The 27,924-nt window shown below is 46.1% G+C and overlaps 1 protein-coding gene across 5 annotated transcripts; it reads right to left on the reverse strand.

Annotated features, from left to right (window-relative positions):
- Window positions 1-1,108: 1,108 nt before the first annotated feature.
- Window positions 1,109-23,789, reverse strand: HDHD2 (haloacid dehalogenase like hydrolase domain containing 2). 5 transcript variants are annotated; one of them, XM_084832874.1, is made up of 7 exons: window positions 23,717-23,789; window positions 21,247-21,347; window positions 20,298-20,506; window positions 12,041-12,125; window positions 9,274-9,490; window positions 8,725-8,788; window positions 1,109-1,933 (listed from the first exon to the last, which is right to left on the reverse strand). In XM_084832874.1, exons 1-7 carry the CDS (start codon window positions 23,717-23,719, stop codon window positions 1,830-1,832), a joined length of 783 nt encoding a protein of 260 aa, XP_084689000.1. In that variant the 5' UTR covers window positions 23,720-23,789; the 3' UTR covers window positions 1,109-1,829. The 5 variants fall into 5 exon arrangements, with proteins under 5 accessions (XP_084689000.1, XP_084689003.1, XP_084688998.1 ...); XM_084832877.1 differs by having other exon boundaries at window positions 23,601-23,789; XM_084832872.1 differs by having other exon boundaries at window positions 23,555-23,789.
- Between the last annotated feature and the right edge of the window lie 4,135 nt (window positions 23,790-27,924).

Raw genomic sequence — 27,924 nt, forward strand, 5'->3', positions numbered from 1 at the left:
GGACTGCTGATTTAGGCCAGTATCACTGAACACTATCAGTTCTTTTGGTCAGATGAACAAGCTGCAGTTGTCATATTTGGGGGAAAAGAGTTCCTCCTCCAACTTTCACTGGCTTATTACAGTGGGGAAATGGTTTGCTAGTTTGAGCCCTTTGCATTCATTGCCATATATGCCTTACCAGCCAGGTGCTGTTCCATATAGTTAGCTCATCTTGCCCAAGTCATCTGCTTGAGAAATACTACACCCTAGATACTATCTTGTTCAACTGTTACAGACTAAGGGAGGGATGGGATGCATGTAGCCCCGCATAGGCTTTTTTTTTGCGCATCCCCCTTGCCCCCACCTCCAAATTAGCTGCTGTGGTAGCAAAGAAGGTGGCAGTTTTGCAAGGAAACAAGGCATATTGCGAAGTAGAATCGCACCGTAGGAAGTCTCCCAGGAGCGTGACTCTTCTTGCAAACAAGGCATCTGCTCCCCACGCATCTTGTTTCCTTGCAAAATTGCCACTGGCGGTGCAGATTCGGCAGCAATTTTGATGGTGATGGGATGTGTCCTTCATTGGGTTCTGGGGGTGGGGAATGTAGCACCCTCCCCAACCCCTAGAGCTTCCCCATCCCTGGTCTAGGGCTTAACTGGGGCCAGGATACTCTGCCCCTAGCATCTGTCTCCAAATGACTGGGTTCAACCCTGGAAAACATGAAGTCAAGCAGAGGACAGTGGTCCTGAGAATGTGCAGAGTGTTTGGGACCACATTTCCCTTGCTACTAACTCAGCAGGGATTAGGAGGGAAAGCTTCCAGACCAGAGGGTGTTTGTTACCAGACAGATTTGAGGCCCTGATTCCCCCCAGCCCCAAAGAAATGAAGCACTGTTGAGTCAGTTGGAGGCTGTACTGGATTGCTGATGAGATCATGCCAGGCTCTGGTATGCCTTCCTTTAGTCTTTGATCTGCTGAAGATTTGACCAGAAATCTAATATCCTTTTATATATATATCAATAATTATATATAATATTAAAGGATATTAGATTTCTTAGTTATCACATACACACACACACTTCACGAATTAGACCCACGCAGAAGCTCACAAACTTGAGATGTCAGACAAGCCTGCATTTCCCCAACCTTTTATTGCATTCCTAGACATATCCACATTAGACCGTTGAACTTGTTGCCACAGGTGCCTCGCCCCCACACTCCACCTCTCATTGAAGGAACCCACTCTGAAAAGATGTCAGCTATCCTCGCTGGACAAATGCGGCAACCCCAATGCTGCGTAAGTAGCACAGGTGCCCAAGTGGGTGCCCAAGTGGAAGCCTCTCCCCGTGGCAGCAATGCGTGGAGCTAGGCCATCCCACTCACGCCTCGGTGGCTGTAGCAAGGCTTGGGAGTCGGGCTGAACTTTGTCTTCTTTTCCATTCAAGTGTCCAGGGTTGCAGTTAAGAACTGAGCGGCTGCGTTCTGCAAAAGCACAGGATGTGGGGTGTGCCACTCCAGACTGCAGGTGGGGGAAATCCCATGTTAGCGTTCTCCCGGTCAAGACAAACAAACCGCCACGGCCACTTCTTGGCACACAGAAAAGTAGCATGCCAAGAGCGAAGCCTAGGCTAGCACTTCTCTTGCTGACGTGCTAGTTTTCTATGTGCAGGGAGGTATTTTTTATAGGGAGAGCATTCAGATGTGATCCTCCTGCTCACAGTTCAAAGTGGTGCAGTCCAGCGAGAGCTGCGCCAAGCACGTCTGCTGACCGGCCAGCTGGGCTCTGTGAAGGATGTTATTGCATGTCAGCTTCAAGCACTAAAAGGTGGTGTTCAAATCCAGTAAAATTTATTTTACAGCAGATGCTGGAGGATGTGGTCTACAGCATGAGGGAAACTCTCACAGGTTAAATAAGGAGGTGGGTTAATTTTGCCTTCGTCGGCTTCTCGATATTTCCCTACAACAAAAGCAGAAAGAAAACACTGCTTTTTAAAACTAGGCTAGGGTTAGCTTAAAGTTTCCTGGACATCTACGCAGATAACTCATGATGCTTGCACAAAGTGAGCTCTAGGCGCATGGTTACCACCTAACAGGTTTATCTACATATCCCCATTGTCAGGGTGGATACTGAGCCCATAGAATCTCAGAGTAGTTCTGATTCTGAGGAAGAGCAGTTGCTCCTGGGAAAGGAGCGCGCTCCTCTTTCCCAGGGCCAACAGCTGACGGAGATTCCTCCCACCAGCATTCCTAGCTTAGATAGCAGTCCTGGGAGTGACAGAGCATAGGAAGCAGACTTGATGGACGTGCGACACCGACGCAGAGAGCGGCGCCAAATGGAGGGCGCAGAAAGGAGGCGTAGTGCCCGGCTGGCACACAAACAACGGCTGCATCCAGAAGATCCAAGGGAAAAGGGGAGGGACTCTCCCTAGTCCTTAAGTTCAGGGGTCTGCCAGTAATTCCCTTTCAAACGGGGACCAACTGTTCCAACGTAGGGCATAGGTACTCTGCTGCTCATATCTAGTTGCTAACAGTAGAGTTGTTAAGTTGTAAAAGAGGAATAAAGCTTTGAAAAGAATCCCTTTGTCTGTGTCTGGACTTGGCTACTGGATTAGACTGAGAGAGGCCTCCAAGGAGCCCTTGACACCCATATGTGACCTTGTTACCCCCACCTCAACACACACACACACACACACACACACTTACTTCTGTTTTGCTATGGTGCTGTTAGCTTTGAAAAAGCATTTCATAAAAAGTGTTTATGGGTTTTTTTTTAAGTTATCCTTCTAGAACACAGGAGGTTGTGTTTACCCTGAAGTTATTAACAAGTTCAGCATTCTGTGCTGATAAATAGCTGACAAAATACATTTTATTTTGTGTAATTTATTCTGCTTCTGAAACTCAACTTTTTGAAAAATTTGAAGATGCTAGCAAAGACTTAAGGGAAACCATGGGATGCAGAAACATGGAAATTGGGATAAAAAACAATTGTGATTAGGTGTAGTCACCATGGGAAAAGGGATTAAAGCACCGTTACCATTGGAAACCCCTTTCCAGCCCTCTTCTGGCTTCCAGTTCTTTACTAAACACTGTGAAAACTCTTCCAAACTTTTCTGCGTCGCTCTGACATGAATCTTTTATGGAAACACATGAACATAATATGCCCTGTGTGAAGATTTGAGGCCTACAGACGCAAAAGGAAAATAGAAGTCAGGCTTAGAGGCCTGGAGTTTTCTGTTGGGAGGGGTAACATTGAGAGTAGTAGTTTCATTTCTCCACTTAAGTTTAATTTCTTCAGGTTTGAAGCAGTACTTTTCAGTTTTGAGGGAGGAGGTTATATAAAGAGAGTGAGAAAGACCAGGCTGCAGCCAGAGCAAGAGTGAGTCAGGAAGAGCAGAGCCTGAAGTGAGAGCAGGGTCTGAAGAATGAGCAGGAAAAAGCAGCCTAGGAAAGTCTAAGGACTGCTGGGGGAAGGAACTTGTGTTTTGCAAACATGTTATTTTCTTTTAATGCCTTTTGTATCACTCAGCTCTATTGTGAAAATACCTTTAGTTGTGATTTGTTTGCTTTAAATCTAATAGTAAACTGTTGTGGTTAAACCCTGTGTCTAGAGCTTCAGTCACCCCATGTCTACAGCCTAAACCCCACATTACTGGGAAGGGGAAGGCAAAAGGAGGAAGGTGGGACTCTTAAGGAGGCAAGAGATCCTTAAGGAGTTGCTCAGGGGGACCAGGTTATAAGGGGAACCCTGACACCATCAAGGTTTATTCTAAGCGTTTCATGTTGAAGTGCTGGACCCCTTAAGAAGTCCTGCTCTATAGTGCACTTAGCACAATGGTTAATCCAGCCCTGCCTGCTGTGTTCCATAGCACAACCTCCCACCGAAGTAGATCTCTATCAGTTGTCCAGGAAAAGGTGCAGTCTGCATCAAGAAAATCCAGTCTACACTAACGAGACTATTGCAAAGTTGAAACTCTGCCTTCCAAACTGGTCCATTGTTCCCCACCCATATGCTTAAGAATTACTTCCCCCCTGCCTGCTCACACCAGAAATTACACAGAGAAAAAGCAAATTTATTTTCTCTCTGGCTGGCACTTTGAAAATCTATTTCCAAAATCCAGTGGGCCATTCTGAAGTGAGTACTTGGCTTGTGTTTTCATTATTAAATCCTGAGAGTGGGGATTAATAGAGCAGGACAAGTCTCAAGATCTGTGAGTCTTTTATTTTTTTACTCCAGTAAGGCTCCTCATTGCTGGGTCCTGAGAGGAACCCACCCCCTTCTTCTCTGTCTCCCCTCCTCTTTCCTGAAGCCCAGCAGAACTTCCAATATGGTCAAGGCAGAAGATGACAAATACTCTTCGCACTAATTGCAATTTTTCCTTCTAATTGGTCCATAGCCCAATTAACTGTTTCTTTCCGTTTTCCCCAATATACTACCCCATCCTCAATATCCACAGACTCAGGGTAGAAACTCTTGTGCGTGGCTCACCATCTGAGACACAAAGATTTTTTGTGTATCCCACCACATCACTCTCTCTCTGCTTATTAAGTGCTTGTTATTTTTTAGCCTTCTCACTGTTAATGCCTTTTGGATGTATGACTAATTCCCCTGCTGTATGATTTAAGTCCACTTGAATTCTGCTTTAATAGAGACATAATTGTTTTCAAAGACCTTGTGTGTAGTCTCTTGATTTCTTTAGTCTTTGGGGTGTCAAGTTTTCTTCGGTGCCTGGAGTTCAACATCAAAAAGATCCTTCATGTATGTCTTCAGTTTACATCCACATGATGCAAAGTGGAGGGGCAGATTTGGGAACTGGAGGCAGGAGTAAAAGCCTCTTTCAAGCTGGCCTATGGAAAACCCTTCCAAACCTCTTCCAATTGCAGAGCCTTTAGCAGACACTGCCTTCTTTCTTTTTTTTATTTGTGTGATCATAAGGATTACAACTATGGCTCTGCTTTAAAAGAAAGCTGTGTTTCTTAGGCCCTTTGCCGATAACACTGGAAGCCAAGCCAAGCACAGCAACCATGGCCGTGCACTCAAAAAAGGGTCCCTAGAGCAAAAGTCAGAACATAAGGAAAGTCCTGCAGAATCCGGCCAAAGATCTCTCAGCCTGTTCCAACCTTGGGTTCCTAGATGTTGTTGGACTACACAACTCCCTGGCCATCAGCCCTGCTGGCTCGGGATGATGGGATTTGGAGTCCAACCACCTGTGGACCCAAGGCTGAGAGCAGCTGGGCCCAGTTTCCTGCTTTCAAGAGTGACCAGCTAGATGTCTCTGGGAGGAGACAGCATGGATTTTGACGGGACAAAGAAACTGTGGACGAGAGAACCTCGCTGGCGTACACAAAGGAGATGCTTGTGTGGGCGACATTGGCACTTGGGCTGATACGAGGAGGAGGAAGGCCTAATTCGTTGATAAAAAGGAAAAGTATTGTTGACGGAGGAGGAGTTTGGCAACACAGCAGAGGGTGTAGCCATGGCAGGGCTTGCAACAATGCTATTTTCTCATGAGACGATGTGTGGAATGTGCCAGCAAGACAACTGGAGAACAAGTGAAAAATATGCAGGGATGCTGGTGTCATTTTTCCCTGATAAAATCTGGGTAAACAGAGAGAGTGGAAAAGCTCTGTGCCCACCTCCAAGTAACGTAGAAAGGTCTGGCCTCACCTCTCTTCCTCTTACACCCTCACTTTCTATTATTTATGTTTTATTTACAGTATTTATAAGCTGCCCTATAAGCAAGTTCCCAGGGCAGTTCACAATAAGAAATGAAACCAATTACAATTCAATCACAATAAAAACAAAATATAAATTTTGTTTTTCCAGAAGGGGAAAAAACACAGTTGCAGAAAGTATTTCAAAACAAAACAAAAATAATTTTCCCCTCTGAAAATTCATGAAGAATCACATCAGACTTTGAAGCTTTGGGAAGGAAACGCAAGAACTTTGGGGCCCGGATAGTTTTCTCATCCATCCTTCCAGCAGTCAGAAGAGGAATAGAAAGGGAAAGAAGAATACTCTGGGTGAATGACTGGCTACGAAGGTGGTGCCGGCGCGAGAGATTTGGATTCTGGGACCACGGGCTATACTTCCTGGAGGATGAGCTGTTGGCAAGGGACGGGTTGCGCCTCACAAAGGCTGGGAAGAATGTGTTTGGCCACAGCCTGAAGAACTTCGTCAGGAGGGGTTTAAACTGAAGCCTACAGGGAGGGGAGACGTAAAGTTGGTGGTAACAATGGACGAAGGCTCATGCACTGCAACGGAGAGAACAGCTCTAATAGCGCCCAATAATAAGTCTTCACAAACATGTAGGAAGAAAGCCAGATCATGAAGCACATGGTCTTTGATGTCTATATACTAATGCCCAGAGTATAGGAAACACACAGAATGAACTTGAACTCTTAATACAGGAGGGAAATTATGACTTGATAGGTGTAACTGAAACTTGGGGGGAATGACTCTCATGACTGGAATACAGCAATTGAAGGATATAACTTGTTCAAAAAGAACAGAACGGGAGGTGGGGTTGCACTATATGTTAAAAATACGTATCTCTGCACAGAAATACAGGAGGATGAGCTTGGTAGCCCCATCGAGAGCATCTGGGTTAAAATAAATGGAGCAAAGAATAAAAGGAACCTGGTGGTCAGAGTCTAGGAAGGTGGTGGGCTCTCCCACACTGGAGGCATTCAAGATGAGGCTGGACAGCCATCTGCCAGGGATGCTCTGACTTGGATTCCTACACTTAGCAGGAGGTTGGACTCGATGGTCTTGTAGGCCCCTTCCAACCCTACTATTCTGTGATTCTAAGAAATCACTCCATTAATTTGTGTAGGAAAAAAGTAGCTTGCCGGATAGGTAGGTGCCAGGTGAGCCTCTCTGGGGAAGGCATGCCACTGCTGGGGCACCACCACTGAAACGTGTACCTCCAACTCTTCCCACTTTCATATTCTTCCTTCCTGTCCCTCTTTTAGGGTAGCTATGGCCTGCTTAGAATGACAGAATATTATGAAACTCGGAACAAGTTAGATCAGCCTTACCCAGTCTACTTCCACATGCTTTGGACTACAACTCCCAACATTCCTGACCACTGGCTATGCTGGCTGGGGCTGATAGGAACTGAAGTCCAAAACATTCAGATGGCATCAGGTTGGCTGAGGGGAGTTTAGAAAGACGCTGGAAAACTTCCAGTAATGCTTTGTAACTCCAAACTGCAGGAGAACGTAGGGCTTGATTTTATCCAGTTCATTGTTGTATTGATTTGTTTTCTCATTTCTTTATCATTTCTGTTGTTTCATTTGATTTTTATCTAGTTCTTTATTGGTTCTATTTGCTTTATTATGGATTTCCCTATTCTTCCTGTAGTAAACACTGCGCTTCAATAACTGTTTAATTCATTTCAGTTACAAACTTGTGTCTGTGATCCTTGTTGCTGGTTCAGCTTTACCCCCCAGGGTGCAAATTTGAACCCAGATTTACAGATGTATTTTATTTTGCCTGTCTTGAATCTCCTGCCAGTCCGTTTCATTGGATGACCCTGAGTTCCAGTATGTTGAGGGTGTAAAGAGCTGGATATGTTTAGCCTGGAGAAGAAAACATTAAGGAGAGTCATGGCAGCTATCTTCAAACATCGCAACGGCTGACACGCAGAAGGTGGAGCAGACTGGTTACAACAGCTGGTTACAACAGCTGGGATTATTTAGCTTGGAAAAAAGGCGAGTCAGGGGAGACATGATAGAGGTGTACAAAATTATGCATGGTGTGGAGAATGTGGGTAGGGAGACATTTTTCTCCTTCTCTCATTGTACTAGAACCCAATGGAGTCATCCCATGAAGCTGATTGGTGGGAGATTCAGGACAAATAAAAGGGAGGACTTCTTCACACAGGGTATAGTTAAATTATGGAATTCACTTCCACAGGATGTAGTGATGGCCACCAATTTGGATGGCTTTAAAAAGGGGTGAGACAAATTCATGGAGGAGAAGGCCATCAATGGCTACTAGTCCTGATGGTGATATGCTACCTCCAGTGTCAGAGGCGGTATGCCTATGTACACCAGTTGCTGGGGAACATGGGCGGGAGGGTGCTCTTGCACTTGTGTCCTGCTGGTGAGTTCCCCGGTCGACAGCTGGTTGGCCACTGTGCGAACAGAACGCTGGACTGGATGGGCTCTTGGTCTGATCCAGCAGGGCTCTTCTTATGTTCTCGTTCTCCATGGCTTCAGAGGGAAGGACCAGAACTGATGGGTGGAAATTTCAAGGAAGCAGATTTTGGCTACACGTTCGGAGAAGTGTCCTAACTGTGAGAGCTGTTGTACAGTGGAACAGATTACCTCAGGAGGCGATAGGTTTGCTGGAGCCACTTAAGCAGTGGCTGGATGGTCATCTGTCAGGGATGCTGTAGCTTCATTTTGCGTTGCAGATTCTGCCTTGAGCAGGAGGTTGGAGTAGATGATCTCTGAAGTCCCTTCAACCCTATGATTCTAAGAACAGATTCTCTCTATTCACTTCCTCCACATCATGCATAAGTATATAAGCTTCTATCGTGTTCGTGCTTAGCCACTGCCACCCCACAGCTAACCTTACACCCCAAAGCATTACCCTTTTCTCATAGGAAAATTGCTCTAGTCCTTTGATCTTTTTGGTTCTCTGTTTTCAGCTCTAGAAGGCAGAGTAGGAAGAAAAGTCATCCTGAATTAATCTGTGATTCCTCAAAAGTCCAGAGATGCAAAAGAAGATACGGCACTTACCAGTCTTTACCAATATTCCCAGCATGCCAGCATTCTGAGCACCTCCAACATCATCCCTGCAGTCCTGTGGGGCAGAGGGAGACAAAAAGCCAGCTTGGATGAGCCTGCGGTTCCTCAACATATCACAAGAGGGTGGATCTCCAACTGACTGTTCCCTGGGACGGCAGACCCTGGCCTCATCCATCAGCCAGAGAGCCAAGGGCCATTGGGAAGCTGTACCCCCTGCCTCCCCGGGTGAACATCACGGCAAGGAGAGACCAACATGGCCCCATACGTCAGCCAGAGGAGGAACAGCTGTAGGGAGCTCGTTTCACCCTTCTCTGCCAGAAGGAACTGTAAGAACTTTGAAACTAAGGACTGGTGTCTGGGTTTTGCTTTTTTCCTTCTCCCTCCCAATCCCCTTTCCTTTTGTGTTGTGTTTTCTAGATTTTGAGCCTCAGGGCAGGGGCTGTCTCATTATTAATCTTTGTAAGCCTCTCTGGGAGCCTCTTTTGGCCGAAGCCTGAAGTAAAACTGCTGCAAATGTAGATTAACAAGTCGAGCACTCACATCGCCAATCATGACAGCTTCCTCCGGTGCACAGTCGGTACCCTGCAAGGCTTCCAGGAAGAACGTTCGCTCCGGCTTCCCCACCACAATAGCCTTCACATCAGTGGCATATTCCAGTCCAGTAACGAAAGGCCCAGGGCCGAGAGCGAGGCCGTCTTTCCTCTTGTAGTATCTAGCTTTGTGTACGGCTATGAGGGGAGCCCCATCGAGGATCAGCCTCATAAAAAGAAGGGGGAAAGAGCAACAGTGTAGTGGAAATGCAGAAGACTATTGTGCTGCTGGTTCCTCGCTATACATCACAGTTGTTCTCTTCCATGCCCCAAATACACACGAGAGCCCAGCTTATGTCTGTACCTGGATTTCCTGTCCAGGCCTAGTAGGCCTTCTGTACTAAGCCGCCCCAGTTGCATGCATTTCCCCAGCTGCTAGCTTTAGATGTTGGCCTGGGAAAGATCTAATGCTTATCAGTAGGGAAGAAGACCCAAGTCGGTTGCTGTTTGTTATCATCATCTGCCTGGGCTGCCTGCCATGGTTCTTTCTCCCAGCCTGAAGACACGGGGGGAGAGGTGAGGGACGGCAGCCAGATACTGCCGCTGACCATTTCCCCTTTGAGATGAAGTCTGGGAAAGGGAGGAAGGAAGAGCCCACCAGGTGCACGCTTTACTATACACAGCTCTGAGGGAGGTTTGAGAGGGAGAGGCTCAACACAGATCAATCGTGACAGTGCTGTGTACCAGCCAGGCCGGTTCTTGGGGTATGCCTGCTGTTGGAAGGGACTCCTGGTAGCTGGAGGGGCATAAGCATATTCATCGCCATGTAATTTCTTTTTGCTGCCATTGTTCAGTATTCTTTTGTTCTCTTGCCTCCTTAGCCTACTTTAGGCTAACCTTCAGGGTATCCCACAGCAGAACCTTGGGCCTTACTGAACCTTCAGTCCCTGAAATGGTGCTCTCTTCATTCCACCCCCGCCTGGCTGAGGAGGCCTCCAGCGCCGTAGCAACCGGCCATCTTTCTATGCTGCTAGAGCTGCCAAGGTAGCTGAAGCCTCTTCACATTAATGCTTCTGCCACAATGGGCTCAAGTGACAGGAAGCCAGATTCTGGCTGAACATCAGGAAAATCTTCCTGATCGTTACAGCAAGATGACAATGGAACCAGTGACCTAGGGAGGTGGTGGGCTCTCCCACAACGGAGGCATTCAAGATGAGGCTGGATCTGTCAGGGATGCTCTGACTTGGATTCCTGCACTGAGCAGGGGGTTGGACTCTATGATCTTGTAGGCCCCTTCCAACCGTACTATTCTATGATTCTATGATTCTCTGGTTTGGAATCTAGCAACCTTGTTTCAACCTTGTTTGGCGTTGCCAGATTCTGAACAATGTTCAATGTTGAACAATGTTCAAACCCCTTATTTTTAAAGGCCCTCTATCACAAGATTTTATTTTCTTGGGCTCCAAGATCACCGCAGGCAGTGACTGTAGCCATGAAATTAAAAGACGCTTGCTCCTTGGGAGGAAAGCTATGGCAAACCTAGACAGCATAGTAAGAAGCAGAGACATCACCTTGCCAACAAAGGTCCGTCTAATCAAAGCTATGGTTTTCCCAGTAGCAATGTATGGCTGTGAGAGCTGGACTATAAGGAAGGCTGAGCGCCGAAGAATGGATGCTTTCGAACTGTGGTGCTGGAGAAGACTCTTATGAGTCCCCTGGACTGCAAGGAGTCAAATCAGTCAATCCTAACGGAAGTCAACCCTGACTGCTCATTGGAAGGACAGATACTGAAGCTGAAGCTCAAATATTTTGGCCACCTAATGCGAAGAGAAAACTCCCTGGAAAAGACCCTGATGCTGGGAAAGATTGAATGCAAAAGGAGAAGGGGACGGCAGAGGATGAGATGGCTAGATAGCATCACTGATGCAATGAATATGAACTTCAGCACATTCTGGGAGAGAGCGGAGGACAGGAAGGCCTGGTGTGCTATGGTCCATGGGGTCACGAAGAGCTGGACACGACTTAACGACTGAACAACAACAATCACTAATATAGAACCCTCCCTTAATTAGTTGGCACTGCTGAAGAACAAAACAAAGAAACAAAGCCCTATGAGGAGAGACTGAAAGAACTGGGCATGTTTAGCCTTGAGAAGACTGAGGGGAGATATGATAGCGCTTTTCAAGTACTTGAAAGGTTGTGACAGAGAGGAAGGCCAGGATTTCTTCTCGATCATCCCAGAGTGCAGGACACGGAATAATGGGCTCAAGTTACAGGAAGCCAGATTCCGACTGAACATCAGGGAAAACTTCCTGACCGTTAGAGCAAGATGACAATGGAACCAATTACGTAGGGAGGTGGTGGGCTCTCCCACGCTGGAGGCATTCAAGATGAGGCTGGGCAGCCATCTGTCAAGGATGCTTTGACTTAGATTCCTGCATTAAGCAGGGAGTTGGTCTTATAGGCCCCTTCCAACCCTACTATTCTATGATTCTATGATAATGGATGGCAGTGTCCTTCTCTATGGGGAGCAGCAGCCATGGGACTCATGGAGCTCTGAAAGCCCCCAAGCGGATGGATTTCCACCTGGGGTCGCCAAACCTGGTTGCTTAGTTGTTGCGATCCTCCCAGCAGTACACACCCTCCAGCTGATATCTCCATAAATTCCCTGGAGGTACGCCGTCATGACAGGAAGAAATGTACCCGGCGTCCCATCCCAATGAGGAGTGTAGGAACAACCCTCTTGCAAAAACTGGGATGGAACGATCCCTACTTACCTAAAGGCTTCGTTCATCATTGGATAATTAAAGTGGGCAGGGGCCAGCCCTATCACCACGGCATTGGGCTCGTTTGTGTTGATTCCTTTAAAAAAAAAAAAAGAGGACAGCAGAACAGTCGACCTTCGAGCGGCTCACTGGTGACAAACTGCCTTTGAATGAAACTCTCTGGATAGGAACAGTTCAAATCCAGGCTGGAGAGCACTCATTTATTGTTTACTAGTGAACGTCAACACATGTTGTATATCACGGTGAATTTTACATTTTATTTTTTGTTTACCAATTTACCTATGTTTGTACCCTATATCCCCTTATACTCTGTCCTGAGGTGGAGCTGACGCATAGCAGGGGGGATGGGAGCAGCGTATAACTCTGTCCCTCAGCTTGCTAATCTCCCCTTGCTTCAGGCTGTATGGACTATGTGAAAGTTAAGGAAGTCTGCCCCCCAGTGAATTAAAATGTTACTGCGGGCTTCAATCACATGGACACATTTAAATTAACTTAAATTGATGCATTTTTAAAACAAAATAACCCTAAGATACACACCACTATGGTCCCCTTAGTATGTATGCCAAGTTTCAGGTATCTAGGTTTCATGGTTTTGGCACTATGGTGCTGACGGACAGACAGAGAGACAACATCCTCATTATAGCTGGATTTGATAGAAGTTTCCCCCTATTTATTTTTTATTTATTTATATTTCTATATCGGTGGGGGGGGGGTACCACTGAGAAGGCCATCTCCCTTGTTGCTGCCTTCTGAGCCTCCCTCAGAGGAGGAACCTGGAGGAGGTCCGTACATGATCCATCAGCCAGAGATCCAAGGGGGGCTGCACCTCTGGCCTCCCAGGAAGAGCATCATGGCAAGGGGGAAACCAACCTGGCCCAATACATCAGCCAGAGGGGGAAGACCGGCAGGGAGCTCGCTCCACCCCTCCCTGTTAGGAAGAACACACAGCTCCAATTGACAGTTCCCTGGGACTGCGGACTCTGGCCTCATCCATCAGCCAGAGATCCAAGGGCCGCTGGGAGGCTGCACCTCCGGCTTCCCAGGAAGAACATCATGGCAAGGGGGAAACCAACCTGGCCCAATACATCAGTCAGCTAGGTATTTGCTTTCTCTCCTCTCCTCCCTCCCTGTCCCTTTTCCTTTTGTGTCGTGTCTTTTAGATTGTAAGCCTGAGGGCAGGCACCGTCTTAATATTAGCCTTTCTAAGCCACTCTGGGAGCCTTTTTTGGCTGAAGAGTGGGGTAAAAATGCAATCAATCAATCAATCAATCAATCATGACTGTGGTGTACAGGTAGGTTCATGTTGGGAGAGGTGCTCCACTTTTCTAAGAGACTGCTATCGGGAGGTCGCCCCTGCTGCCTTCTGAAATCCTCAGGTAGCCAGAATCAACATGCGGACAATAGGGCTCTTTTCCAAGGCTTTATTCCCATTCAACCTAATGACGCTTACAGATGCTAATTGCTTGATCCTACAAGCGAGACTTAAGAGAGCTGCCTACTTGGGGGTTCTAGCCTTAGGAATCAGTTGATCTCTGTTTGGAGGGGAAGGCGGGAAACCTCTGTACTTATGGGCTAGGAGGAGAGAGTCCACCCCTTTCCCATGGGGCATCGGGGCGCTGCTGTTGCCGTCGTGCCAAGCAGGCTGAGCGCCTCCTCTCAGCGCCCACCATCTCCCGCTTGATGCTGCGCCTGTGCCTAGCATCCAGAAACTGCTGTTGCGCCTCCCTCTCCCTGCCAGTGTCACTATCACTCTCAGGAATGTGTACTGGGAGGGGCTCTCCCCCTGGCTGCTCCTCTGAACAGCACGCGGGTTCCTCTCCCGCCGTTTCTATCTCTTCCTCAGAATCAGAACTGCTTTGGGGCTCTCTGGGATCCAATCCAACCCTGACAACTGTATTCAAAGCGGTTAACAAAAGAAAAATTGTGGGCTCCATCCAACATCACATGAGCGGACTTCTGTGATGCGATGGGACTTCCTGCTCCAAACCCTCTGGAGCAGATTTGGTGGTGCCAAGGGAGGTACGGAAGGAAGGGGAATCCGTCCCAGCACAAGTGTCCACTCCAATGGCGTTCAATATAAATATATTGAGAATCTGCCCAATTCTGTGGGATTCAGGGCAGCATATAGCAAATTCATTGCATCCCAGTCTAAAGAATTACAACTTGGGCGACCCGAGGAAGGTGGGCAAATGTGAAATAATACATTCCATCCACTCCAGAAGATTTCTTGTTGCTCTTCCCATTCCAAAATCAGGTTCTCTCATAACACAAACTTTGTTCCACATTTCCCTCTCCCAATTCGGAGACCACAAATACGCAACTAAAAGAAAATAGTTTTGTTTCTTTTAAACAACAACAAAACAATAATTTTAGAGCTTCCTTCCCACTGTCACTTTTTAGAAAGGTGTATTTCGTTCTTAAATACACTGCTTTGAAAGAGAAGGACCCAGCCCCCGCTGGTGAAATAGCCACAGGAGGAGGAAACATGCATCGGACTGTGCTGTACATTAACTGTCTGGCTTGAAATTAATTTAAGGATCAGTCCTATGCATGTTTAGCTAGAAGAAGTCCTACAACTCCCAGCATGCCCCAGCCAGCCATTAGGATTGCGCCCTAAATCAATTTAATTTCCATATTGCTAAACCTAAGCCATGGTGCTCTTTTGAGGACCCTGACGCTTCTTTAAAACGTGGGATCACCAATAATTTAAAGCAGGTATGGGGAACCTGCAGCCTGCAGAGCCTCCGCATCTGGGCCACCAACCACCAAGTGCTGGGATGTGGCTCATGGTGTCCTTGCTCAGAGCCAGTTCAGCTCTCAGGCCAAAAGATGGATATAAACCATGATTTAAATCAATGCAGGCCACTTGGCATTGTTAGGAGAAAAGGCCATCTATCCTTTCTCCCCCCTACCCCCATCAGAAGTTGGAATATTCCTAATTATAGTAAGCCAAGTGAGCAGAAGCTCCTCAATAAATAAACAAGTTCAAGGCCCATCAGTCTTGTGGAAGATCTATCAACAGCGATCACCTATTGACAGCGATTTCAATGGAGCCGACTGTCAGTTTCAGTTCGCAGTATTTCTGTCTGGTGGAAGAAAGGCAGTAGTAGTTTTGCCTTAGAAGGTGAACTATCTGCTGGATTTGGAAACAAACTAGAATGAAATGCTTCAAACTTAGACATCAGGGGCCAAACTAGATCTTATGAAGAAAATATGGGATTCCAACCCAGCGTTCCCTTTGCAATGCTCTTGTGGGTGCACTTGCAGGGGAGAATTGGTGTGCGGGGTAGGGTGATGCTTAATCCTTCCCCCACGCACCAATTGTCACCTGTGGATGCTCCTTCTTAGGTCATTTTTAAAGGGTTTTTCCCGTCCAGGGGTGTGAAATCACAGGTTAGCCCAGCTGGGAGAACAACAGTCATAGCCAGGCATTTGTAGTTATGAATTGGCAGGTGTTGGAAGGGTTAAGTACCCTCCAAGGTCAAGGTAACATTCAGTTCAACCTTCAAAACTGCTGTAGGCCAGGGATTCCCTGTGAAAGGGTATAGGCTAAATGAGATGGCTCCACAATGTCCTTTTGACATTATGCAATGCAAAAATAAAGATGCGGAAATGGGAGATACTCCAGTATAGATTTTATGCATTTATTGTATTTATTTTGTGACATTCCCTGGGAGCATCTGGGTCCATTAACCAAAGAATGGATTATGCTTATCCATCTGCAAGCAACCTTAAATGAAGATTATCCAAGAATAATTCCATAGTAGTTACTAACAGGAGCTTAAACATCTTTCAGCGTACTTAAACTACTGAAAAGTGGAGGAAAAGCTACGTGTGGAGGGAAGGGAGAGTCATGACCCACTGAAGTTGATGTCTGGCTTAATCTAAGGACAGGAACTGAACTGATTTAACTAAATCTCTAAACCCCGGTGTTGAATTAAGATGTTTCAGTGTCAAATATACCGATGGGAAGAAGAATGCATGGGGTAGGCCTTATGGGCCTATCTGCCAAAGCACACACCATGGCTGGAAGTCAGAGTTTGGCAAGCCCCATAGATCTGGAAGTGTGGCTGGAGATGAGCTCTCCAGCCACCATTCCTCCAAAACCATGAAGTCCAAGTTAAGCTTGAGACAGGCAGCAAAGGCGGAAGCACGAGAAATCCTTCATTAAGTTTTAAATAAAGCAAACAAACAATACAGCCATCTCATCATGGAAGTATGGGGTTTATGGATCATACGGATTTTACTGAATGATGCAATAGTCCGTTAAGTGATCAGAATATAGTCATATGGGCTTGTGTGCTCCAGTTTAATTAAAGTCGGCAGTACAGAAAACTCATTCTGCTCAAGTGCTGTAATGGTCCATTGCAATTCATAAAGCAATTGTGCTTCTTTCACAGAACATGAGGCTGATGCTCCCCCATTGAAATGAGTGCTTCTAAGGCAGGCCTGCAGAGATTGTGACACCCCACGCACACACCGAATAGAGGCCACCAGTCACGTATTATGGCCCCTTGCCAGCCTCCCTCATTTTTGCAGCCATAAGAACAAGAGCCCTGTTGGATCAGACCAAAGGCCTGTCTATTCCAGCATCCTATTATATCCACAGAAGCCTACCAGATACCCCAACGGGAAGCCCACAAGGAGGACACGACTGCAATAACCCTCTCTTGCTCAGCAACTGGTACTGAGAAGCCTATGACTTCTGCCATGTAGGGCTATATGGAGGCAGCATATAGCCCTACATGGCTGGGGACCCCAATACCTCAAGGTCCGCCTCTCCCCATATGAGCCTATCTAATCCCTGGTGTCCGGTTCACGGGCCCTTCTGTGTGTGCTCCCTCTGAGAGAAGCTTAGGGGCTATCAGTTCAGGAATCAGCCTTTTCTGTGGTTGCCCCACATTTGTGGAACACTCTCCCAAAGAAAACTCGCCAGGCGCGACACTGTCATCTTTTCGGCACCAGGTGAAGACATACTTATTTCCCCAGGCATCCGGACATTAGTTGGGGCCCAATTGTTGTGGGCTGCTTTTGTGGTGTTCCTCCTAGGCTGTGAGTGGGGGCGGGGGGTATGTGTTATGTCTTGCGGATGATTAGTTTTCATATTGTATTGTTTTTAGATTATGTTTTTATGGTGTTTATTTTTAATTGTACTGTGCAGATCATGGTTATGATTTTTCCCTGTTACATTAATTATGGATGTCTGTATGTGTGCGTGTAAGTTGCTTTGAGATTGCTTTTTGCGAAGTGGAGCATAAATTTAATAAAATGATAACGACAAAAAGCAGCAGCAGCAGCCACTGAAAGTCTTATCCTCCATGAATTTGTCTAACCCCCTTTTAAAGCCATCTGTGCCAGCAGGCATAACCACACCTTGTGGCAATGAATATCATTAATTAATTAATTAAGTCTTCTCTGTTCTGAAGCCGCTCATCAATCTCTTTCATTGGCACCAAGTTGAAGTATATCCTTCTCATTATTGATTTTCTCCACACTGTGCATCATTTTATACACCTCTGCCATCTTTTTTGTTATTTATTGTTCATTGAAAACTTTTTCGAGATTTTTTTTTTTTTTTACAATAAAAGAGACCCCTCCCACTTATTCAGTTGATGGTACAAGATATATAACCACGAGCCTGCACTTCCCATGGTTCACTCTTCCTACCCTTCCCTTCAAGTCACTGACATATGTTAAGTTCTGTGTCTCACACTTTGCCATCTTGTTTTTCAAAACTAGACATTCACACACACCCCTCCCAAAAAACCCTCACTATTTATTTAATGCATTAATGCACCATCTTTCTGCCAAGGCACCCATGGCATTTACAACTTTAAACTACTAAAACAAACCAGCATGACAAAAAATATAGAACAGAACTCTCTCGGGCTGACAGAAGGTCCCTTCAGGAGTGGATGGCACGAGCTCCCTGCCCTGGCCTCCTCCACTTCTGCCTTCCTTCAGGGCACACAGGTCTTAAGCAGCCTCAGGGAAGGTGTGGGGAGGACTTCCCCAACAGCCCTCTTAGGCCACTGGTGGCCCCAATGGGAGCAGATGGCAGGAGCTCCCCGAGGCTTACTGCTTTAACCCATGAATGCAGCACCTCCGGCATGCAGGCCAAACCTGGCCCCCCAGGGTTGCGCAGAACACCATGACCCCTTTTGTTGGGCGGTTTTCTGGCTTTTGCATTTTCTCCCATTCTGAAAGGCTGAAATGCCTCTCTTAAGGCTTAGATACTGGCAGTAAGAGCTTTTGGCTAAACTATGCTGGCATTTTTGGCATTTAGGGCCTGCCCCTTTTGCCTTTGGCCCCACCCACCACTGGGATGCCGCCTCCAAGACCTTCTCTGAAACTGAATTCGGCCCCCTGGCTGAAAGAGACTCCCCACCCCTGCTTTAACATTCCTTTTAGGGAAGGTGCTCCAACTCCCCGATCATTTTAAGGGTGCAATCCTATGCATATTCAGACAGAAAAAAGTCCTACAATTCCCAGCATTCCCTAGCCACCATGGCTGGCTGGGGAATGCTGGGAGTTGTAGGACTTTTTTCTGTCTAAACATGCATAGGATTGCACCCCTAGGCCCCTTTTTCTAACTTGACTTGGTATCCTTTTCGAGATGGGACAACCTGAACTGTACACACTATTCCAGATGTGGCCTCGTGAACAGGCTTTTTCTATGGTGGCCCCCAAATTGTGAAATGCCTTCCCTAGAGAAGTCTGCCTGGTGCCTACTTCATTGACTTTGCAGCACCAGGCAAATACTTTTTTTTATTCTCTCAGGCCTTGGCCTTTTAAAAGAATTTTAACTGCTGTTTGTTTTCGTTTTAATGATATGTTTAATGCTGCACATGAAAATTGTGTTTTCCCTTATTTTAGCTGCTTCGCTTCTTTTAACATTATTTTAAATTATTGTTGCTGCTTTCAAAATGTTAAAAAAATGTGTTTTATCACTGGTTTTACTGTATTTATTTTTATTATATATGTCGACCCGAGAGCTTCGGCTGTAGGGAAAGCTTATTCATTAAATAAATGGCCAGCACACTGTGCTGAGGGAGATGAGAGGGCAAAGCAGACCCATTCCACTACACCGGCTGAAAGACTTGCACTTACACACACACACACTTCTCTTCCCTCCTCATTCCTTTTTCCTTGCATGTTGTGTCTTTTTAGATGGTAAGTCTGCAGGCAAGGACTGTCTTGTTTTGCTGATTAGATGTAAGTCATTCCGGGAGCCTTTTTTTGTGCTGAGGAGCAGGATAAAAATCCTTGAGATAAACTAAATAAAAAATATTATGTATTTCCCTTGACACTGGGGTCAGGCTGTTGCTTGGACTTCCACCAGTGGGGAAGGGTTGAGAGAGTATGGCATCTTGATAATGTGACAGTTAAAAAGTGACAGCTGAGAAGATCTACGGAGAGGGAAAGAGTCTAGAGGGAGCTGGCAGGATCTTCACAAAGGAGCAGCCCAGTAACTGAGAAGTTTTTTTAAAACCATTCTGGAGAAAGCTATATTTGTCAGACCCCCCAAAACTTGCTAAGTAAAGCCGTTGGCAGAAAGTAATAAATATGACTGGCTCTCCAAAAGAAGATACAGCAACAGCCTGGGTGCTAGCTGGTACAATACAGGGAAATTTGCTTTGCAACTTCCTTTCTCTGAGGAATCTATGGAGTGGATGGTGATTTCGAGTGTTGCCACTTTACCTGTTGAACTATGAATACAATCCCAGGCACTGACTGGATGATTATTCTTCCCAGCCATTATTTCAAGAGGGTCTTGGATAATACGGCGGGAATACGCGGGGGGGGGGGGGGGGAGACAGAGGGGGAAAAAGACTCAGTCCCATGCATATATTACTGATATGATGTTATTTACTTAAAAGAAATTATATTTGTTGGTTGGCTAGCTGTTTAAGTAAAAGCTATTACTTATTAGGTTATTCCTGTGTAAAAGATCTGGGGTGTTATTTTCTTTTTCTGAGTCTTGTCAAAAGTGAACATGGAAGGCACAGGTAGGGAACTGTGGCCCACCAGATTTTGTGGGACTCCATCAGCCCCATCCAGCATGGCAATGGTCAGGGATGACGGGAGTTGTAGCCCAACAGAACTTGGAGGTCCACAGGCTACCACCCCTGGTGTGAGGGAGAAAAGAAACCCCTAAAACACTTTGGACTAGGTTCTCATGCCACAAATTGACCCCAGCTCCTTTGCTTTTACATTACCACCCCGAAGCAGAGTTACTCCACCATACCTCTGAAGTCATGCAGGGCACTGTCTTCCACCAGTAGCAGGGGCCTGGCTGCCTTCTGCTCCAAGAGATTCCTGGCCGCTGTGAGAGATGTGAAGATCTCCTCTTCCTTAATGTCAAATTCAAGTTTCTTCAACCTCTCCAACAAGTCTTGCTTGCACTCCTTAGTAGTGTTGGTCACAAATCTGATGGTAACAGGAGCGCTGCGCAGCCTTACCCAGGGAAAAGAGAGAAGTAGGTTAAGCCGGTGTCCTTTTTACACTGCAAAATACAATCTCATGTTCAAGAAATAGCTTCATCAGAAGATCACAGGAGCATATTAAAACTAATGGGGCTGCCAAGTTCAGATGCTAGGAAGACTTCTGAACCTTTATGAGTTGAACAGGAATGGAAATTCCACCAGATACCACTTCCTGTCCCAGCATTAGTCTGAAGGTATGTTATAAGACAGTTTCCCTGCCAGCAACTGGATTCTTAAGGGTCTGCTGTGTTCAATGCCAAAACCTAAATTCTGTAACCTGAGACTGGATCATATGTTGTACTACAGGGGTGTTAAAACGGCTTTCAGCCCGAGGGCCAAATTCCATTTTCGAGAAGCTCTCGGGGGCTGCATTCCAGTGATGGGCGGGGCCAAAGACAAAAGGGGTGGGGCCAAAAATACCAGCATATTTAATCTTAAAGCTCTTGTTGCCAGTAGCTAAGCCTTAGGAGGGGCATTTCAATGCTTTAAAATGGGGGGGAAAACTGCACAAGACACAAGAAACCACCAAACGACTGGCGGTCGGAGGAAAGGGGGTGTGGCCCTCTGAGGAACCCCAGGCAGGCCGGATATGGCCCTTGGTTGTGCACCCCATTGTACAAGGTACGGCAACACCCTTGCCTGCAAGAGCTCCTTCTCGGCTAATTAGCTGCCTTGGAGAAAATGGCACTTTTACACGTCTTTCTTTCTTGCCTTTTAAGAGCTTCCTGGGCTCCCGGGACAGCTGAGTCTTCGATGTGAAGCGTACCACTGAGATCCACCAAGACAGCTTTTAGTACACGCCGGGTTGCCATCTTTCACAACAGGGAGAAGGAGGAAGCAGGAGAAGAAACAAAAAGATTAAACAAAGTGGTTAGATAACAATGGACAATTAAAACAAAAGGACACTCCATTATGTACTCCATTTGTGTCAAACCTGGTAATACGTAGAGTATTACCCAGTGTGTTAAATGAGCCCCCTTAGACAGAGAAATAGGAGGCAGCATTAAAAATATATACATAATTGATAGAACAATATTTTCTCCAATTCACTATAGACAGAAATTATCTTGCAATTTTGGGGTAAACCCTAGAAACAGGCCAAACAAACAAAAACTGGAGAGAACCAGCATGTCCAGTTCAGTATAAAAGGTGCAGCCTGCCTTAACTCAAGCCTTCAATCATTCGATCTCCCCTGCTACAGTGGAAAGGCTCATGCCAACCGCGGCAGTGTGACACAATTAAAAAGCAATTACGCCACCCTTTTTTTCACTGGAGATCTTTACAAAGCATTCCAAGTCAAATATTGTTCTGGTTTTGTAGGCGGGGCCTTGGATGCACAGATGGGAAAGGGGTCTGTTGGAGCCACAGAATACGACACAACCAGCAATAGGGCCTCGGAGTCCAATCTTACACAGCAGGTGGTAGAGGACGGAAGACCACCTCATATCACACTTTGGGGACCGCTCCTCCATCCCACCTCTCCCGGCTGAAAAACTGCAGGTGTGACCAACTGTTCAGAAGCCACAGGAAGTTGGTGATAAATGCCTTTGATTTGTGCACATGAGCTGCTGTTTCATGTGTGTGCATGAGGTTGTATGCTTTTCCTCCAGGAAGCACTTCCATTTCAGAAATGCAAAAATGCAAAGAAACCAACCCTTGAGCCTGCCTTGACAAGATCCTCGTGATGATCAGCAAGATGAGAATTGTACAGCACTCTGTGCACCGAAGCATGTTACAGAATTGGCTGAACATTTATTTTCGAGTTATCACTTGGAGTGAAGGGAGGGGGGAATCTTGGATCTCTCTTTCCGGGAGAGCATCATGAGAGCGAGATGTCTTACCAGCACTTTTCAAAACTTTGAGCCTGACCCCCCCCCCGCCCCCAAATATATTCTACCTTTGTTCACTTCCAACCCAGCACCAACTGCCTTGTGTCCCAGTAAAGCTTGCAGCCTGCTTCTGTGTGCAAGATTATGCGGCTGAGGTCCCCCAACTCATCACTAGCATTAGAAAATGGCATATTTCAGAAAAAGACTTCAGATAAGAACATAAAACAAGCCCTGCAGGATCTGACCTGTGCCCTCCAAGGCCTCACCCCCTTTTTGGAGAACCATTGCCTAATACAGAAATTATTCAGCATTTTTGCTACTGTACAGCTGGAAGGAGCATACTGCGAGAACCTCAGCTTTTGGAATTCTTGATGACTGCAGACTCTGTGACTGGCACCAAGAAGTCCTCAGGAATTTAAAAGCTTTATCAGAGTTCTCCATAACCTGGTGCTGCGATGGAAAATACACTTTTCCCAGTCCCCACCAACCGCATCTCTAATGGTGGTGGAACACACAGCAGAGCCTCCCGAAACCTCAAGCCAGTCATACACACACACAGCAGGAATTACCCGCTCTTGCTGGAGTTTGACTGCAATGCCAGATCAGTCACTCATACAGAGACACAGCGGACAACCCTTACAAAAGGGGCTTAATTATGCGCCATTTCTGCATGGGGAGCTCTTGAATGCGCCCTTCACGCACCCATGCAGAGGCACAAAAGAAACGGCCCACTCCTCCACTGATTAGGAGGTAAAGCCAGATCAGTGACTCATGCAGAGACAAACAGGCAGCCTCCTTTGAGGGCAACCAATTACAGTCCACTTCCATACCAAGAGCAATCAAGAGGGGGCAATCAGACATGCCCATGCAGAGCCACAACAGCAATTACCAGCCCACCGACCCCCAGCAGAGTTTGGAAGGCAGTAAAGCCAGAACAGGTATACATACAGAGGCACAGCAGGCAGCCTCCCAGCTACTGGATGCTTTGGGCTCACAGGAACCTTTAATTCCTTACGGAAGTGAATTCTCACAGCACACTTCCAGGGAATTGCTGTTCCACAGGCTTTACAGCTTCCGCCATCCGCTCACCATCGGGGGAAAACAACACTCCGCTCCTTGTGTCCCTTACACACCCGCCAAGGTGAAGAAACGAGCGGGGGAAAGAGTAGCTTAATGTTGCTATTTCCCACCTCAGCGCGGAGATGGTCCCGTCCTTCCACCTCAGAGAAAACGTACCCTGGACTAGTCCATTCCCTCCTTTGAGAACAAAGCGGGGAAGGCTGTTTCCCCCCCCCTTTATCACACAGTTGGTACTGGTCTCGCCCTTGACCACAATGGGAGCCAGACCGTACCATGGCGGCCCGCGGGAAGGAAGATTTCGTCCCTCCCCCAGCTCGGCCGGTCACCAGAGCGACGCGCTCAGTCAGAGCGGGGAGGGGTTTGGGAGCGAGAGGCCCTTCGCCCAAGGCCCCAGGTGGCTCCTTGCCTTGAGAAACGCCTGCGGGTCCTTTTCTCCTTCTTCTTCTTCCGCACACTCCAAAATAATTTTCCTGAGGAGGGGAACGCAATTTCAGTTTCCCAGTCTCTGCTCCTAAAATTAAAAGTTTCCGTCAGATAGTGGCATTAGCGAACAGGCGCTTAAATAGACACCCCCGTGGCTCGCTGGGGCTGCGGAGGAAGGGAAGAGAGTCCCACGTGCGGCGAAGGCCCGCTGCCGCCGCCGCCCCTTTTCCGGCAGGGAATGCGCTCCTGCCGAACTTCTGCCTGTCTCTCGGCAGTCCAGATTCCAAAGGAGGAAAGCGGTGCCGCACCTTCCATCGCCCCTATAGAAGCAGGAGCCGCTGAGAGGGCAGCCATAACCGCTGCCATTGCTCCAGCCAAAACGTTAAGGGTACCAGAAAGAACCCTGTTCTCCCTTGCATCTGGCCACCCTAACGCCAGGCAGAAGTTCCAAGGTTTGGAAACCTTATTTTATTTTATTTATGTTATTTATTTTCATGTCTATACCGTCCAGTAGCCGAAGCTCTCTGGGCGGTTCACAAAAATGAAAACCAAAAAGTGCAGCATAAAACAATATAAAAGCGTTACGACCACAATATAACAATACCACCAGAATAAAACCTTAGGCGGTAATGTGACAGGTTCACCAGTTGAATTTCTGCCTGGCGTTCAGCCGCTAAAAGCACAGGAGCACTGCTTTTGGAAAAGAGTATATGCACCTGCCAATCGTCATATTGCAGAGGGCTAACAGAAGCTGTTTTCAAAGTTGAAATCTTGCCATCTTGCTCCTTCCCACAAGAACATTTACAGAAATTACCTTCTTGCAAATGAGAGATCTCATAAGCCAAGCTATAACCTGTATTTTTAAAGAGAACCATAGTCAGTGAAGCCACCTGTAATCTCAGCCCTCTCCAGTATCAATACTCAAACAAGTGGCTCGCTGCAGTAAGAGGCAGGCACTTTAAGGAACCCCCCTTACTGTAATATTGTCATGGGGAAAACTATGAAGGGGATTGCGAGATTGAACACATCAAGGATTTCTTAAACTATGTAACTATCCATGTACTCGTGGCCTATAAATCAACTACCACCATTGGTTACGTTTGAGGTGCAGGCACACATTGTATATTTACTCTGGTAGTTTGCTATTCATCAGTGAGAGGTTACCACCTGCATCGTCTTATCTACAATGACATGCACACAAGTTGTTAGAGGTTGAGTTAATGTGTTCAATGAGATTTACCCTTAGGTAAGTATATATATTAGGACAGGAAGGCCTGGCGTGCTATGGTCCATGGGGTCACGAAGAGTCAGACACGACTGAACAACAACAAGTATATATATTGGGGACCGCGGTGGCTTAGTGGTTAAGATGCTGAACTGCAGACTGGAAGGTCAGCAGTTCGAGACCAGAGTGCTGCGTGACGGAGTGAGCTCCCGTCTTCAGTCCTAGCTCCTGCCAACCTAGCAGTTCGAAAGCAAGAAATTGCAAGTAGATAAATAGGTACCGCCTCGGTGGGAAAGGTGACAGCGTTCTGTGCACCCCGGTGTTTAGTCATGCCAGCCACATGACCACAGAAGCGTCTTCGGACAGCGCTGGCTCTTCAGCTTAGAAACGGGGATGAGCACCGCACCCTAGAGTCGGACATGACTGGTTGGGGACACCTTTACCTTTAAGTATATATAGGATTGCAGCCTTTTAAGGTGCAAATGTGTTAATTTAAGCAGGTTGAAGATTGTACCCTAAGAGCATCCTACTCATCTTCATCTACAAGAGAAGACTGATTATAACTGCTGTCTGCCTTCCATTTCAGATCACATTCCTATAGCAGGAAGCTGTTACTTTCATACCACACACTTCAAACAGCTGCCCTGAACCTTGGAAACATACAAGACACTGGTCAACCATGTTGTATGCCATGCTTGCAAAGACGCTTAGGAGAAATAAAATCAGTATTTGAGAAGGTGGGGGATAGTATGAATACACTCCAGCAAACACTTATGTTCCATTGGTTTTGGTCTAAGGCATTTAAACACATTTTAACTCTCCCACTGGAGTCAATACGATTTCAGTGTTCTTAACTAGATCATGCCCTTTAAAAGATTTTGAAGTTTATCTGGTAAACTTGTCAATATTAATTTCTCATTGCTAGCTGAACATCAGGAAAGCTCTCTCAGTACCAACCATACCATTTTCCTGTGGGTTTTTTTCCTTGTGTGTACTAATCCAGGCAACTTTCACTGCATCTTGAGGACAAGCCAGAGGTGGTAGAACCCCACCATACATATTGTGAAAAACCTACCAGATTTCAGGGAACATGTTAGAAATAGTAAATGCATAGAGCACTCTTACAGTAACTGCCATTTGCAGCAACATCAATTATCAATTCAGCTTTAGGGCACCAGGTGAGATACACCAATACCACTTTTTCATTTTATAGAGTACTGCAGAAATAATCTCGGAACGGCTTTTAAAGCTCAAAAACATTGGCCAGAAGGCATTTGCAGTTTAAGGTTCGTAACTATAGATGTAGAACCAAGATGGGTTGGAAAAGAAACGTCCTTAACCATGGGGTTTCTGGCACCTCAAACCTGAAGCAATTAAGGTTTTTCAACTGTTAACTAACTTTGCACTACACTCTTAAGTAACATTTCCATTGTACTGACAAAACAGTATTGTTACAAAACATGAATGTAAAATGTACTGTTGATAATTATACTGTTTCATAGTATTATAATCTGCATATACGCTATTCACTGACTGTCAGTGCTGAGTAGTTCTATGTTATCATCTAGCTTCAAGTGCAAAAATTGTTTTAGGACCTGGGGCAAGGGAGCTAGCCACAGGTTACTTGGCGAGTTCTTGGAAGTGAAATGCTCATTACGTCATGAGATGGACCTTCGGAAGGGTACTTTTGAAGTTAGCTCTAAGCCTGGCTGTATAAGGGCTCTCCTGAGGTCAAGGGCAAGAGCTGTGACCGAGTCCAAAAAGTCACCTGTTTTAAATTAAGAAACCAGAGCTATTATTAGGTAGAACGTTATAAATATTAAAATTTTTACATGGTTGGGGCAGAGAGATCCTGGGAGAACAAGAAGGCTATCAAACATGATTACCTAAACTTTGCCAACCATGCGTGCTAGACAAGTAAATACAAGATTTTAATAATGACTGTTTTGTTGGTTGAGAGGAATGGAACTTTAATTTTAATAAGAAATATGCTCACTGCTATTTTTATTATGCTCCTAATCATCCTAATTGTATTGTATGTAGTATGCTTGTTTTATCCAGTTTTATTTTCTAATACTGTTTGAGCACTAGATATATATTTTATGGCACCACTTTGTGCTGTTTGGCTTCAGGGGTGCTTCATGGACCACAACCCATATAAATTGATTCTTGAAGTGCAGAACACTCAGCTGGGATTTATAAATCTGTTGATGATTGTGGTCTGTCCATATAGCTGCTGTTTTCTCTCAGTCAGGTCTGTCTGTGACTCACCTGTGCAGGTAAAGGAAATAGCTGGATGGAGCAGGAATGGTTATACCCATCTCAGTATATGTAGCTCACGTGTTTGCAAAATCTTATACCAACAGAAGTTGGTGTAAGAAGGTATCATAACTACCCGGTACCATGTCGGAGACAAGACCAGGACCTTTCTTCAAAGGAGTTAAGTCCCTGTAAGGGTAAATGAAAGGTGGGTACCAAAGCAGAGGAAGAGGGAAAAGAATTACAGGGAAAAGCAACAACAGAATATATCTAGCTATTAGAGAAGCAACAGACTATCAGCAATACACAGATGAAATCCATTGAAGAGCAGGACTTCCTTCTGAGTAAATATGTACACTGTACATTATATAGGATTGTGCTGTTAAATGCACTCCTCAGGTGGTGAACAGGGGACTTCCACCCTCTTGCTCATCAGATTCCCTTCTTGCCAACTTCCCATTCTCCACATACAGAGGGTCTGATCAGAGTCCAAGTTTCTTTGGCATTATTTTCTACTTAAGGAAAAGAGAAACAAAAACCTGTTCCACAGTCTGAAATATATTAATCCAAGAA

This window comes from Heloderma suspectum, chromosome 2, assembly GCF_057233095.1.
Source record: "Heloderma suspectum isolate Gila_16-S chromosome 2, 16-S_ref, whole genome shotgun sequence".
NCBI lineage: Eukaryota > Metazoa > Chordata > Lepidosauria > Squamata > Helodermatidae > Heloderma > Heloderma suspectum.

Excerpts from the sequence above, each read along its gene's own strand:
- HDHD2 (XM_084832872.1), bottom strand. The coding sequence starts at position 23,719 with ATGGTACGGTCTGGCTCCCATTGTGGTCAAGGGCGAGACCAGTACCAA. Across the intron at positions 20,507-21,246 it reads GCCCAGGAAGCTCTTAAAAG|GCTGCGCAGCGCTCCTGTTA; the intron begins GCAAGAAAGAAA and ends TCCCTGGGTAAG. Across the intron at positions 8,789-9,273 it reads AAGCTGTCATGATTGGCGAT|GACTGCAGGGATGATGTTGG; the intron begins GTGAGTGCTCGA and ends TCTGCCCCACAG.